Genomic DNA, 15019 nt, shown 5'->3' with positions numbered 1-15019 from the left:
ACTTTCTTGTCCTGGGGGGGCTCACTGTGAAAATACTGAATGTGCTACAGTGAAAGGGTGGGACCTCAGACGAATATCTCTGCTCCGCAATGGAAGGCAGTTGTTTTCAATTCCCCTTTGTTTTTCTCTCCAAACAAGAAAGATGGAGGAGTTGTGGTGCCTGGACCACTGTGGGGGTGGGAGCCCCAGTGTGGCCCGTGGGGGTGGGGGTGGGGTGGGTGGGAGAGAGGGCTGGCACACAGGGAAGTCAGACACTAAGTTTTCACTTTACCAGTCTCTGTGCTATTTGAATTTTTCCAGCAAGCAGGTGTTACTTTCATAATTCAAAGACTAAAAATCAAAACGGAAAGAAACCCACCACTAGGTAAATAAAGGGAGCACAGGTTTGCCCACTGAAGTAGAGCATTTACATACCAGGAAAAGGCTGGAAACAAACTATATATTTATTAAACAAACTGCCATGTGTAGCAAAACCTACTATAGGAGTTCCCACTGTGGCACAATGGGATCGGTGTCACTGCAGCACCAGGACGCAGGTTCGATGCTCAGCACAGTGGCTTGCTGCCGCTGTGGCATAGGGTGCAACGGCAGCTTTGGCCCAGGAACTCCATATGCCATAAGGTGGCCAAAAGTTTTTAAAAAGAGAGAGAGAAGAAGAAAAAAAAATACTCTGTAAAAGACCTGGAGGAGATGTTTGGGATATAATATTACATTAAAAGGCAGGAACCACGAGTTCCCACTGTGGCGAGAAATCGGCCATCGTGCGGCTCAGATCTGATCCCTGGCCGGGGAATTCCATTGCTTCGGGGCAGCCAAAAAGGAAAGAAAAAAAAAAAGGGCCGTTAACTACTGTACAGCATAATCCCAAGTTTGCAAAAAAAAAATTACGTATGTGTGTGTAAAGAAGAGATAGACGGTATATGTCTAAGTGCTGGGATTTGGGATAATTTTTAGGCCTGTCTTTTCTTCACCTGGATTTCCTACAAAAACTACTTTTCTTTTTTTTTTTTTTTTGGTCTTTTTGCCATTTCTTGGGCCGCTCCTGCAGCATATGGAGGTTCCCAGGCTAGGGGTCGAATTGGAGCTGAAGCCACTGGCCTACACCAGAGCCACAGCAACGCGGGATCCCAGCCGCGTCTGCAACCTACACCACAGCTCACGGCTACACCACAGCTCACGGCAACGCCGGATCGTCAACCCACTGAGCAAGGGCAGGGAGCGAACTCACAACCTCATGGTTCCTAATCGGGTTCGTTAACCACTGCGCCACGACGGGAACTCCCTGAGAACTACTTTTTAACTCCTAAGTGTGCTTTGCTTATTTTTTGGAAAAAAAAAATTTTTTCATTTAATCATTCAGGAATGAGGAAGTGTCAGTCCCTAGTCCCTTGGGGTTGAGGGTGTGGCCTCCTTCTAGCAGGTTCTTCCAGGGACCACTGCCAACCACACCCTCCCCTCCCGGGGCCCAGGTCAGGTCCTTGCCCAGAACCTGGGGACGGGGGCGGGGCCTCGTACCTGTGCCCAATTTCGTGGGCGATGGTGACCCCCAGGTCGAAGCCAGTATCCTCTGTGATAAGGCAGCTCCAAGAGGAGGAGCAGGCACCCCCCAGCTGGGTGACCCCCCGAACCTGCCGGTTACCATCGGGCAATTCCAGGTCAAACCTCAGAAAGAAAGAACAGACACCTGGGCAGTGCTGAGGTGCCTGCCCGCCGCCGGGCCACCTTTGCAGAGAGTGGGAGCGGCTCCCAGGGCGGCTGGGGCACCGGCGGGGAGCTTGGGTACCTGGTGATGTAAAGGACGAGGTCGGCGTGGCTGGGATCTGCGTCATCCTCGGGATTGACCGTCCTGCTCCACTCACAGACGCTCCGCAGGGATGCGGTGATGTTGGCTGTGATATTCGGAGCATCCTGGAGGACCAGCCACAGAGCGCACCCTCAGGGGACCCACGCCGAGCAGGGTGCTCCCGCTGCCAGCATCTCGGTCAGCCCCGTAACAGCCCGATTCCTGTCCCACGTTACAGATGAGGAGACAGAGGCTGAGTGCCAGGGCAGAGCTGGAAGAGGGGAGCCCTGCCCTCACCCCTGCTGCTCTGTGGGCACCCACAGGCACAGGTTCAAGTGGGCGGAAGCAGGTTCCCCAGGGGGCTGGGTGCCCAGCCCAGCGCCTACCTGAGGCTGTGTCAGAATAACCATCTTCACCAGGTGCACGCGGAACTGAGCCCCCAGGGACGGGTCCCTCAGCAGCTCTGACCCCTGTGCAAAGGCAGGCAGAGAGGTGGGCCGGGGTCCACCATGGGCGGGGCGGGGGAAGCCTGGAGACTCTATCAGCTGAGGGGAGGGGTACCCAAAATGCCACTACTGGGACTGGGAGCCACCACAGAGACAGCCGCATCTGCTGGGGGCCCCCCTTTGCTCACAGCTCGAGAAGGCCAGCCAACACCCAGAACCTCGAAACAATGGACTGCGTATAATTGTCATGAGTCTAGAAGGCGCTTTGACTCCAACACGGCTTCTCTTCAACTGGACGCACCCTGTCCTCTCTCATCTCCGCCCATCTCCCCAAAACACCTCTCTCACTTCTGCCCCCTTCACCCGAGGGCCGCCTCCCGCTCCGTGGGCCCCTTCCCAGGCACCTCGATGAGAACACCCCCCACTCGCCCCCAGCCAGGCTCTCGTGGTCCGTCTGCCAAGGTGCCAGCTCTGTTCGACTTGTACCGCGGTTGTTTGCACCAGCCTGTCAGCAGACTTAAGAACAATGCAGCGGGCACAGGGTGGGTGCCCCGTCGTGACACTGGCCGTGACCATGCCTGGCACCATGTAGGCAGGCGCCCGTCTACAGTCTACCACCTGGCCACCCTTGGTCCTCATAAAACATGTCGAATGACCAGAGGAAGTGTGGTTTGATTACCAAATTCCAGCACATTCGAGGTGGGGGAGGGCCTCCCAAAGCTTGAAAACCACAGCTTTCAAATGACTTTGAATATGTGCCATTTCTGGGCGTGCAGGTGGAGACCCAAGCAGGCTGACCCTGGCCTTGAACCAGCTTTCCCAGGGTTTGGGAGCCCGTGGGTGTAGCATCTGGGACACAGCCTCCCTTTGGGGTGGGAGACCCAGAGAACACCTGGGAAAGGAGAGGGGTCAGAGTGCCCGGGGCTCTGTGTTTGGGGGATATTTTCCTTTTATCCGAGAGGGGTGGGCAGGGAGTTCCCATCCTGACTCAGGGGTAACAGACCCGGCTAGGATCCATGAGGATGCAGGTTCGATCCCCAGCCTCGCTCAGTGGGTTAAGGATCCTGCGTTGCTGTGGCTGTGGTGTAGGTCGCAGACGTGGCTCAGATCTGGCATTGCTGTGGCTGTGGCCTAGGCGGGCAGCTACAGCTCTGATTAGACCCCTAGCCTGGGAACCTCCATATGCCTCGGGTGCAGCCCTAAAGAGACGAAAACAAAAACAAAAAACCCCAAAGAGGTGGGCATTCGTGAGGCTGGGGACAAGGACCCCATATTCTAGGACAGCTGCCCAGCCCTCCAAGGCCAGCGTACCAGGGGAGCAACTCTGGCCCTGCCTGCCGCCAGTGGTCGTATTAATCTCCTGATGTTTGCGGACACTGACCTGGTGGCCTGGAACACGTGTGTCTGTGTGTTTCATGTGTGAACACGCGCGTGGCCAGGCACAGCCCATCAGGGAAACGGGGTCATCAGGTGCCTTGCGGTCACCTGTTTCTGGGCTGCCTCTTGGTCTCTGAGATGATGGAAGCTGGGCTTCCTACCCCACTGTTACCCCTAAAAGCTAAGTGCAGAGGAGGCCTGCAGACATGCGGGCGCTGAGAAAGCCCAGCGGGGTGCAGCCCTGCTGGGCACCCGGGCAGGGCCAACCGAGGTGCCCACAGATTGATGGGGGGTGAGGCCGGGTGAAGGGACAAAAGCAGAAAGAGGCTGTGGGGGGCACTGCCCAGTGTGTAGGGGGCAGATAAGAACAGGCCACACCTCTCCCACCCCAGGCCCTGAGCCCTACGTGTGACCCCAGGCTCAGGTCCATATCCACCAGAGAAGCCAGCCCACTGACTCTTTTTGCATGAGCCCTGGGTATGGGGCACTGTGTCCACAGGCTCCTGAGGGCGGCCACAGTGCCACCAGGGTCCCAAGCCCTCTCCTGGGTCAGCGTCGCCCACAGAGCCTGTGCCCCATGCCAGCACTGACCATGTTGAGGTTGGTGAGCACGTAGCGCTCCGTGTCCTCCTGGTGAGCCTGCTGGACATCGGGACCCACGGCCACCAGCAGCTCCAGGTGCAGGACGCTCCCAGCAGCCCGTCTCCAGAGGCGCCGGGCAGGAGGGCGGCCTGGCGAGGTGGGTGGCGAGGCTGACGGCGAGGGTCCTGGAAAGCAGGCCAGAGGTGGGGCCAGGCCCCTCCATCACCCTTGGCTCCTGAGCCTGGAATCACAGTGGCCCAAGCCCCAGCTTTGTCACAGGGGAGGTGGGGAGCCTGAGGGGGCCTGCCCTGCCCCGCACCCCACACACAGGGGAGCCGGGTGGGGCACTTCCGCCCTGGCCCACTTGGAGCTGGGCTCTCGGTGCCCGCAGATCCTCAGACACCCACGAACGGATGCAGGGTGGCCTTCTCGACTCCTTGGACAACCAGGCTCTCAGAGAGTGAGCGGTCCCCAGCTCTGGCATGTCACCCATGGGGCGACTGATATGACTGATGGCCCGGACAGCCACCTTGGGCGGGGCGGGGGGTGGGGGGACATTTCATCCTACCCCTCGGCCCGGGTCCCAGTGCTGACTAGGTGCTTCAGAGCAGCACAAGGCCCAGGAGGGAGCTATTGCGTGGCTTTATGTCCTTCTGGTCGCACCAAAGCCCCATCCAGCCCAGCCCCGGAGCCATCCTGCAGGCCCGTGGCAGGCAGTTCTCATCTTTGGGGCTTCAGGTTCCCACCCAGAGCGTGGGAACCATCAGTGACCCCCGACCTAGGGCCAAGGCTCAAGCCACGGGACTGTGAATGAGCTTGCAAACTGTGCAGGGCCGCTCAGAGGCGGGAGGTCTACCTGCCCCCAAAGCAGACACGTTCCCCTTTGGGGAGAATCGGTGGGGAGGAGGCCTGGCCTAGAGCCCGGAGTCTGGGTTTAAGTCCACCTCCTCCCAGCTCGATGCTGGGGAACCCGACCAGAGCTCGGCACAGCAGCCTCGCCTTGCAACACCTGTTACACGGGGGAACGGCTTGAACCCCGACAGGTGAGGCAGGTGCAAGCCTCAGTGGAAAGCAGGCGCCCAGGGCCGACCCCGCCCTCCTCCCCCTCACCCCAAGGTGGCCCCCAGAGCCTTGGGGACCCCAGGCTGTGGTCTCCTAGCGCTTCGGGGACCTGGAAGATGAGATAGACACGTTCCCAGCCCCCAGACCCCACGATCAGCCACCGGCCTCCAGCACTGCCCGCCCCATTACGGCCCCTGGCATCAGTCAGTGTGTATCTGACACGGACCACAAAGAAACCAGCCACCAGTGGGACATCCCCGATTTTCTCGACCCTGACCACTAGCCCGCCCTGCTCCCGTCCCCACCAGCCTTTGGATCAAGTTCACCAATGGCCCTGCTGGGAAAGGGGGCTGGCGCCACGGAAGAGTCCACAGACATGGCCCACGAGTGACAGGAAAAGGCTTTGGCTGGAGCTGGACCCGAGCGCCCATCTCGTCGCTCACAGAAGAGATAAATATTTACAGCCCCGGCCAGAAACCGCAAGAGTTCCTGAAAATCAGTCAGCCCAAAGGAGGCCCAGCTAATTAGTGACTGTTCCTTGGAGATACTGAGCAGAACCCCGGGGTCAGAGCCCCAGCTCAGCCCAGAACACCCAGACCAAGTCTTATCGACTTGGCAAGAAGTAATGGAATTCATTAGCGGGGCAACGACGACGCCAGCGACGGCTCTGACCTCCTCCCAACAGAGCCACCCAGGAGCCAAGCCCCCTGACCCAGTGGTGAGATGCCCCAGGCGCTGAGACACTCCCTTTGCAAGGACGATGCCAGGACAGGTACCTTCCAAGGCGGCAGCAGGGCCAAGGTAAGCAGTCACTTCCTCCGGCTCCAAAGCCTGAAGAAATAGCTGGAAGCCAGAGCAGATGAGCAGGGGAGGTGAGGGAGAGGGGGAGGTGGGAGAGGGACAAGGCCAGGAGGGGGCAGAGGGGAGTGGGGAGAGATGCGCCCCAGGATGCGAAGGCAGGCCGGCCACTCGCGTCTTTGTCCGCGTAGACCACAGACGGTGTCTGCTCTTTGCCGGCCCAGGGGACGGCGCTAGGCCAACCCCCTGTCCAGTGAGCCCACTCAGTCCCCTGAAGTCCAAGTTCAGCTTTGCTCCCCTTCCACCCAAGGGTTGTTGGGCAGCCCCCTCCTCTCCCAGGGGCCTGGCACCGCATCCGTGGATCCACCCACCTGCGGGAAACGGGAGAGCCCCCAGCAGCCCAGGAGGAAGAGAGACGTGAGGATTCCTCGCACGCATCGCCCCCGGAGGCGAAGGTCTCTCACCCTCATCCTCAGAAAGCCTGCTGGCCCGGCGGGGGGCGGGAGAGCCTGGCGGCTGAGATCTGGTCGGCGGCAGGAGTGTGACAGACCCGCTGCGCTGGACGGTTAGGCAGTGTTTATTCGCGGCACTTCCTCCCAGGGCAGGGGCCACGGGGCTGGGCGGCCTGCAGGCTCCTCCTGCCGCAACCTGGCCTTGGCTCAGAGCTGCAGTCCTGCGCCTGGGAGCCCGGAGCGGGGGAGGGGATTCATCACCCATGTGGGAGTACCCTGGCTCAGTCTGAGGCACCGCCCCGCCTGCTCTCTGGGAACCCTGCTCCCCAGGATCTGTGTCTCCAGTCTCCTGTCCTCACTCCCTCCCGCTCCGCGATTGCCTGGTCTGTGCCAGTCACAGAACCCGGCTGGGGGCATCCACTGCGCTCAGCATCACAGGCCACCCGAGGTCCGCTCCACTTGTAAGATTCATACAACTCTCTCCCACCTTCGGGGTGCCTCTCCCATCTTAGTGGATGGCTAATGGGGTGGGGGTGGGGGTGGGGGTGAGAATCGGCCTTGGTCCCTGCCTGCCTCAGCCCCCTCCTCAGGCTGGGTACCAGGGAAGACGCACCTGCCCATCCACCTGGGCCGGCCCACTTTGCAGCCTCAGGGTCAGTAGGTGTGAGGCACTCCCTGCCCCGCCCTTTACCTCCCGCAGGCATTCCACCCCAACTAAAGGCGTGCCTTCCCAACTCCATCCCTGGAACCGCTTCCCACAGACCCAAACCGACACGTGGCCCCAATCCAGGCTGCTCCTCGCTGGCCTGGGCAACTGGAATGGGCTCCCAACAGGGCTGCCTGCTCTCCCTCTCTCCCACCCCCCCATCCCATTTCATCACTCCCCCTCTTCAAAACAATCCATAGCTCCCCTTTCTCCTTAGAAGAAAAGGTCCAAACTCCATCCTGAGCCTCAGAGGCCCTATAATCCAAGGTTTGGCCCCTGTCCGGCCCTCTGCCTGCCTCCCCATCCCTCCCCCCTGTGCCCAAAGACCTGTAGCCCCACCAGCCTGCCTTTCATGCCTCAAATACATCCAATGCTTTGCTGTTCCCTCTGGCCGCTGGTCTGCTCAATCGAGTTTCAGCTCAAATGGCACCTCCTTCTAGGCACCATCTAAGTGCCCCACCCATTCCAGGGAGAGAAGGTACCACATTTAGAAGACAAAAATCAGGACAGTAGTGAAATTTGAATTTCAGATAAACAATGGATTTTTTTTTTTTTTCCTTTTTAGAGCCGCACCTGCAGCATGTGGAAGTTCCCAGGCTATGGGTCCAATTGGAGCTACAGCTGCCAGCCTCCACCACAGCCACAGCAACAGGAGATTCGAGCTGCATCTGTGACCTACACCACAGCTCACGGCAGCGCTGGATCCTTATCCCACAGAGCAAGGCCAGGGATCAAACCCATATCCTCAGGTACACTAGCGGATTCGTTTCCTCTGTGCCACAACAGGAACTCTCCGGATTTTGTGTGTGTGTGTGTGTGTGTGTTAAGTATGCCCCCAATACTGCAGCTATTATATGAAACATATTTATAAAAAGTAGACTTTATCTGAAATTCCTGTTTTTCTGGGCATCTTGCATCTTGTTTGGGGGCCTCATAACCCAGCACCTCATTTTATCATCTTGATTGTAGTTACTGCTCTCCAAGATTGTTGACTTAGTACCTGTATTTCCCCAGAGGCTCCCAGGCACATACAGAGACCGGAACCGAAGCTTCGGGGTGCAGAGGTCTAATGTAGGTTATTTACGAGGTACAGTCAGGGCCAGGCAGGTGTGCTCGTGAGTTAAAATAACAGAGAACGCTAAATGCAATGCTTCGTTTTTGTTATGGGAAATGGCAGCCCTATGGCTTTGGTAAAGCAGGCTGGGCGACCTGGGGACCCCCTTTCATCCCTGAGCCTCCGTCTCCCGTCGCAAAGCCGGGGGAGTCTGGGCTCCGCCTCCGGCGCTCCAGGCCCGGCCGCCCAGCGCCCCCTGGCGGCCGCCTGCGCCAGTGCTGCGCCGGCCCAGCAGCGGCGCTACAACGACGGCGGCCCCCTCGGTCCCTTCCGGCGCTCGCGTTTCTCTGCCCCGCGTGGGCTCTCGGTGCGTTCCCGCGCTTACCCCAACCTGATCCCGGGCCGCCGACCGGGCTGGCGGCCGTTTTCCTCTGGGGGACCGAGAGCTCCGCCCCGCTCCCGGCCGCGCGGAACCAGCGGCGAGGGCCGGGTTTCCAGCCGGCCTCGGAGAGACGAGCGCTTCCGGGGACCGGGACGCACGTGCGGAGACGCGCGCGGGGCGGCTTCCGGGGTCTGGAGCGCTGGTGTTTTTTCCCCGGGCCGGCGAGTTAGGGGCGGCGGGGCCCGTGCTCGGCGGGCAGAGCCCGGCTCCGGGGCCGCGGCGGCGCCGCCGTGGATGGGCGCGGGGGCCGGGTCGGTGCCGCGATGGCGAAGGCGAGGATGCTGGCCCCCGAGCGCGCCCCGGGCGACCCGGCGCCTGAGCCCGGGCTCGTCAAGAAGCCGAGTCGGAAGAAAAACAGAAAGAAAAGGTTCTGGAAGAACAAAGCCCGAGAAGCGAGCACGAAGCCGGGGAACGACCCCAGAGGGGTCGCGGTGCGGCCTCCAAAGGCACCAGAGGACTTTTCCCAAAACTGGAAGGTTCTGCGGGAGGTAAGGGCAGGGCCTCCCCGAGTGGAGAGAAGGAGAAGGGCTTGCGGGGCCCCGGGAGCTGCGGAGGCAGGCCGGAGGGAGCGCTGTGTCGGTGCTCGGAGTCTTTCACAGGCGGTGGCGAGCTCGGGGCGAGAGCAGAGCGGGAACCTGGGCCGGAGGATTCTAGCAACACTCCGGGTCTTTAATAGATGACAGCTGCCTCCAGGTGCTGAGCTCTTAAAACGTGCAGTCGCTGCTGGGTGATCCACGTGTGTTCTTATTTCACCAGGCGCAGGGACACGGTGAGGTAGAGGCCTTGGTCGTTCCTCTCCATCTTACAGATGAGAGAGCCAGAAACGTTAAGTAAATTGTCCAGGACTGCAGCTGGGCCAGTGGAGCCAGGAGTCAGATGCCCAAGTCCCTGTTCTGAATGTCACGTGGTACTTGCTGCCTTTCTCCGCATCAGTGGCCCAAAGTTAGGGCCAGGTTTCTGTCTGCTAAGTGCTGCTCCCTGTGCCTCCCTCCTGCACTCTCTCCACCTCCCTCGGAGGTAGCTGCTGTTATCACCTCTGTTTTCTAGGAAAGGGGGTGGAGGCAGCGTTTAAGAACTTGGCCCAGTGTCACAGCTAGTGGACGGCAGACTGAGGGATGCAGTCACTGGGTCAGATGTGCGTTTCTGCCCTTTGCTGCTACTGACCCTCAAAGTCCCAGAGTCAGAACAGAGAAGAGCTGTCCAGATAATAATTCTCCTGTCTTGACACACAGGATGATGAAATTCCATCTGGCAACCCCTGGCTTCCCTGATTTCTTGAACTGTAGTCTTAGGTCTTTCTCTCAAGAAAGTAAAGCAAAGTTAAGCAGGCAGAAGGATGTTTCTTGTGGGAAAAACCTTGCGTTTTCTCCGTTTATTACAAGAAAGTAAATTTCTCTTCTTTTTAATTTTTTTGTTTTTTGCTTTTTAGGGCCACACCTGCAGCATATGGAGGTTCCCAGTCTAGGGGTTGAATCAGAGCTGTAGCTGCCGGCCTACAGCAGAGCCACAGCAACACCAGATCTGAACCACGTCTGCCACCTACACCATAGCTCATGGCAGTGCCAGATCCTTAACCTACTGAGCAAGGCCAGGGATTGAACCTGCGTCCTCATGGTTACTAGTTGGATTCGTTCCCCCTGTGCTACAACGGGAACTCCACATTTCTCTTCTTTAAACATTAGAGAAACGGGTGAGTAGAAAGCAGCCTCATCCCTCATCTCAGCTGGTTGCTGTGTGGCAGGACCTTAACCGTATTGAGAATGGCCATGCTGAGGGCACAGCCGTGTCTTGTGGGCACACCCTGCCTTCCCAAGACCCTCACAGCAGTAGCAAACCAGGAAGTCTGATCAAGAAAGCGGCTTCAGTGGCCCAGCTTGTCGGCTGATCTGTGAGGGAATTGACTCTAAAGTAACTGTGAATGTGAAAACAGGTCGGTTTTACACACATACATACGAGTTTTTCAATCTCTTGTGTGTGACATTTGAATTAAAATGTGTCCCGTGTTTTCTTTGGGTTCCATCAGCTGCTGAAACCAAAGTCACAGGCCCTGGAGGAGTCTCTCGTTCCCTCTCGGCTGAATTCCAGAAAGCAGCCCCAAAGGGCCCAGCCCAGCAGAAAAGCGGTGCCAGACAGAGCAGAGAGGAGCGAGGTGGGGACAGAAAACACAGCTCCCGAGGCCAGCGGAGGCGCTGCGCCCTCACCGCGACTTCCGACGCAGAGGAAGAGGCCCGCCCCTCGCACACAGGCCGGCGGGCGGGCTCAGCACAGGGAGAAGGAAGCCAAGACAAGGACCAGTGGCGACATTTCTCCAAAGCGAGGAGACGTCAAGCATAAGAAGCGGAAAGCTAAGGAGGTGACTGCCCCCTTACCGCCAGCCGCGCCCACCGAGTAAGTGCCCGTGGGCCAGTGTGGCTGTGGGGACTGCCTCAGCCTCTCATCCTGAGCACGGTCGCAGCCGCCGAGGCCTTTCTCCTCATTTCTCATTTTCTCATTTTCTTGATTTTCGTTGTGGCCTTTTGTCCTAGAGAGGTTCCTTTCGCGTTTGTCATGCAACTGGTCTAGTGCTGCTGAATTCTCTTAGCTTTGGCTTATCTGTAAAGCTTGCGATTTTTCCTTCACATCTGAAACGAGAGCCTTGCTGGGCAGAGTGATCTTGGTTGGAGGTTTTTTCATCACTTTAAGTATGCTGTGCCACTCCCTTCTGGCCTGCGGGGTTTCTGCCGAAAGATGGGCTGATAACCTTATCGGGGTTCCTTTGTGTGTCATCTGTTTCTTTTCCCTGGCTGCTTTCAACATTTTCTCTTTGTCTTTCGTTTTGGTCAGTTTGATTAACATGTGCCTCGGGGTGTTCCTCCTTGGGTTTGTTTTATAGGGTACTTCCTGTATAGCTTCCTGGACTTGAGGGAGTGGTTCCTTTCCCATGTTAGGGAAGTTTTCGGCTAGTTTCTTTTCGAATCTTCTTTCTGTCCCTTTCCCCCTCTGCTCTTTCTGGCACCCCCGTAACACGGATGTTGGTGCACTTAACGCTGTCCCAGAGTCTCCCAGACCGTCTTCAGTTCTCTTCAGTCTTCTTTCTCTTTTCTGCTCTGGGTCAGTGATTTCCCCCAGCCTGTCCTCCACCTCGCTTATTCGTTCTTCTGCCTCCTGTGTTCTGCGTTGGTTCTTTCTAGCGAGTATTTTATCTTAGTTACTGTATTCCGCATCTCTGCTTGCTTAGTGGGTACATCTTCCATCTCATCAATATTTCTTGTAACTTATCAGCCTCCGCCTCCAGTTTATCCCCAAGACCTTGAATCGTCTTTAATATCACTCGTTTAAAGTCTTTGTCATGGAGGTTGGTAACCTCTAGATCACATAGCTGTTTTTCTGGGGTTCTTTCTTATTCTTTTATCTGAGTCATTATTCTCTACCTTTTCATTTTGTATAGATTTTTGGTGTGGTTTCCTTTCTGCAGACCATAGAGTTATAGCCTCTCTCACTTCTGGCGTCTGCCCCCCTTGTGGCTGAAGGGGGGGGCTTGCTGTAGGCTTCCTGATGGGAGGGACCGGTGCCTGCCCACTGGTGGGTGGAGCTGATTCTTAGCCCTCTGGCGAGTGGGGCTTTGTCTCTGGGTGAGATTGGAGGAGACTGTGCCTGGGGGTCTTTAGGAAGTCTGTTTGCTGATGGTGGGACTGTGATCCCACCTGGATTGTTGTTTGGCCTGGGGCTTCTCAGCCCTGATGGGTGGGGCCAGACTTTCCCAAAATGGCCACCTCCAGAGGAACGCGTGCCAGCAACGAATATTCCAGAGAACTTTGCCTCCAGTGTCCTTCCCCCACAATGAGCCACTGTCACCCCTGCTTTCCTGCTTCCCCAGGAGATCGCCCAAGAAACGCAGGCCAATCTCACCCAGATTCCTGTGGAGCCTCTGCTTTGCCCTGGGACCCGGTGCCCATGAGAGCCTGTGTGCGCCTTTCAGGAGCGGGGGCTCCGTTTCCCCCACTCCCACGGAGCTCCTGAGCACAAGCCCCACCGGCCCCCAAGGCCGAATGCCCCTGGGCTCCTTCTCCCAGTGCCGGATCTCCAGGCCTGGGAACCTGATGTGGGGCTCAGAACTCTCCCTGCCACGGGGGAGCCTCTGCGATACAGTCACTTCCCAGTCTGTGGGCTGCACGCCCTGGAGGTATAGGGTTGCTCATGTCGCGTAGGCACCCCTCCGACCATCTCCATGTGGCCCCCCTCGTCTTCTGGAGTAGGGTATCTTTTTTAGCAGTTCTCAGTCTTTTTGGTTGAGGCTTGTTCAGCACTTGGTTGTAGTTTCGTTGTCTCCATGAGACAAGGCGAGCCCCAGCCCTTCCACTCTGCCATTTGCAGGCCTCTCCTTAAGGAGGCCGAGGCGGGTGGCGCCTCCGTCCCCTCGCCCTGGCACTGTCTGTTCTCTGTCGTTCCTTTCCCCTGGGATGTCGGCATAAAGAAGCCCAAGCCCGCTTCAGACCTGCTGTGTCTCCACGGCCAGAACAGGGCTTGGAGCATCGCAGGCCCCCGGCAGCCACTGTGGGATGTAGGAACGCCGGAGTCAGGGAGACCCCCACTTTGGACCGGATCCCCCGTCTTGCTAGCTGGGCGGTTTGGGGCGGGCAGGCTCCTGACCTTCCCTGAGGCTGTGTGGTCATTGCTGCTGGTCTGTGAGGTGCTGCCCTGGGCTGGGCACTCGGGGCAGGGCCAGAGGGCAGTGCGGCCCTGGGAGGGCTCGGCTGGGCATGGCGTGTCTGTCAGTCCGCCCGGCTGTGCGGCTCTAGGTTCCGGGAAAGAATGGTTGGCTGCCTGCTGTGTACACGTCAGTGTGCCAGTCCCTCCCTCTCGAGGGGTCAGGCGGTGCCCTGGGTCGTGTCTGTACCTCCCTGCGTGTGGTCTGCACAAACCCAGCGAGGGAGACCTGGGAGCGGATGCCCGGGGGGGGGCTCTCAGGAAGTGCCGCTGAAGCTCAGCCAGAAAGACACCTCCCCCAGGAAGCAGTGTCCTCGGACGGGGGCGGGCAGGGAGGGGTCTGTTGACCTTCTCCAGTCACCCTGTTTACCCGCGTTGTAAATAAGAGAAACGTCCGCAGCCGTTACACCTGTGTCCTGTTCCTTGGGTCGCCCTGCGGTCCTGAGTTTTGACCGTACCTGGTCACTTAAAAAGGACGCAGTGGCGTTCCTGCTGGCACAGGGGGCTCGCCAGCTGTCGCTGTGGTGGTGCGAGTTCGGTCCCCGGGGCCCAGCGGGTTAAAGGATCTGGCGTTGCTCAGATTCGGTCCGGCCCGGGACCTTCCGTCTGCCACGGGTGCGGCCACCAAAGAAAAGGAAGCGCAGGCCGGGGCCTGACAGTTCTCGTTCCGGCTGCTCTCCCCGCCCCCCAGAGCGGACATCTGGTTTGATGACGTGGACCCTGCAGACATCGAAGCGGCCCTCGGCCCCGAGGCGGCCCAGGTGGCCCGGAAGCAGCTGGGCCAGAGCGAGAGCGGTGTCACGCTGGTCAAGGAGCGGGCCTTCGACGGGTACGTGGGGCCGGGGGTCTTCAGGAAGGAGCTGCTTCCCCTTCCCCCGCTGGGCCGGGCAGCCCCTCTCGGCACCCTGCTGAGACCCGGGTCCCTTGGCCTGGATTCAGCCGGACCCTTGGTTCCCCTGCAGCCTGACGAGAGCCCTGGCCCTGGACTGTGAGATGGTGGGCGTGGGCCCCCAGGGGGACGAGAGCATGCTGGCCCGCGTGTCTCTGGTGAACCAGTTCGGGAAGTGTGTTTATGACAAGTACGTGAAGCCGACCCAGCCGGTGACCGACTACAGGACGGCGGTCAGTGGGATCCGGCCCGAGAACCTGGCGCAGGGTGGGTTCCCAGCCCGTCTCCGAGGCGGGGGGGCCCCCGCCTGCTTCCCTCCCCCTCCGGCCATGGGGCCTCCCCCGCGGGCGCACGGGTTCTGCTGGCTCTGTGCCCGTCCCACCCGTCTGCCTCGCTGTCTCTTGGCCCCTCGACCTTAGGACAGGGTTCCCGAGCTGCTCTGAGTCCCCTGGCCGTGGGGACAGAGGAAGGAGGTGGGGTGGGGTGGGGAGGGGGCTGGGGAGGCGGAACAGGCTGGAGGGCCTCGGGCCTGTGCGAAGACTTGGGAGGTGGTGAGCCATGAGGCCGGTCTGGCCCGGCTTCTAGCAGGTTCCTTCTGGTGGTGGTCTCGGGAGTAGGTTGTAGGGGTTGGGAGAGGGGAGCAGGTGTGAGCCGGAGGTGACCCTAAAAGGCGAGGAGCATGGCCCGGCTCTGGACGGGGCCAAGTCCGCAGGCTTTGCCAGGGGACAGGCTGGGCCCAGGG

General features: G+C 59.1%; 2 protein-coding genes across 9 annotated transcripts in view; one reads left to right on the top strand and one right to left on the bottom strand.

Moving 5' to 3' along the window:
• The window catches only part of ADAMTS13 (ADAM metallopeptidase with thrombospondin type 1 motif 13), a 44903-nt gene extending 36172 nt beyond the window's left edge, over nucleotides 1–8731 (bottom strand). For 3 of the 7 annotated variants that reach the window (XR_002338121.1, XR_002338119.1, XR_002338120.1), the window contains exons 1-6: nucleotides 6420–7790; nucleotides 6027–6093; nucleotides 4198–4373; nucleotides 2170–2253; nucleotides 1784–1908; nucleotides 1516–1662 (exon numbers count right to left, since the gene is read on the bottom strand). Coding sequence is in view for 3 of the 7 variants with exons in the window: in XM_013987089.2 (XP_013842543.1) it covers nucleotides 1516–1662; nucleotides 1784–1908; nucleotides 2170–2253; nucleotides 4198–4373; nucleotides 6027–6093; nucleotides 6420–6518 (698 nt within the window). In the remaining 4 variants the exon portion in view is untranslated. Of the gene's footprint in view, nucleotides 1–1515; nucleotides 1663–1783; nucleotides 1909–2169; nucleotides 2254–4197; nucleotides 4374–6026; nucleotides 6094–6419; nucleotides 7791–8645 lie in introns of those variants that run through there. The other 4 variants (XM_013987089.2, XR_002338114.1, XM_013987093.2 and 1 more) reach the window with 4 other exon arrangements.
• The window catches only part of REXO4 (REX4 homolog, 3'-5' exonuclease), a 10221-nt gene continuing 3990 nt past the window's right edge, over nucleotides 8789–15019 (top strand). Inside the window, exons 1-4 of one of the 2 annotated variants that reach the window (XM_021071274.1) lie at nucleotides 8789–9190; nucleotides 10726–11090; nucleotides 14080–14217; nucleotides 14351–14544. In XM_021071274.1, coding sequence (XP_020926933.1) covers nucleotides 8966–9190; nucleotides 10726–11090; nucleotides 14080–14217; nucleotides 14351–14544 — 922 coding nt within the window. In that variant the 5' untranslated portion in view covers nucleotides 8789–8965. The remainder of the gene's footprint in view (nucleotides 9191–10725; nucleotides 11091–14079; nucleotides 14218–14350; nucleotides 14545–15019) is intronic. The other variant, XM_003353698.4, reaches the window with a different exon arrangement.

This window comes from Sus scrofa, chromosome 1, assembly GCF_000003025.6.
Source record: "Sus scrofa isolate TJ Tabasco breed Duroc chromosome 1, Sscrofa11.1, whole genome shotgun sequence".
Lineage (NCBI taxonomy): Eukaryota > Metazoa > Chordata > Mammalia > Artiodactyla > Suidae > Sus > Sus scrofa.
This window is presented reverse-complemented; position numbering and strand designations above follow the sequence as displayed.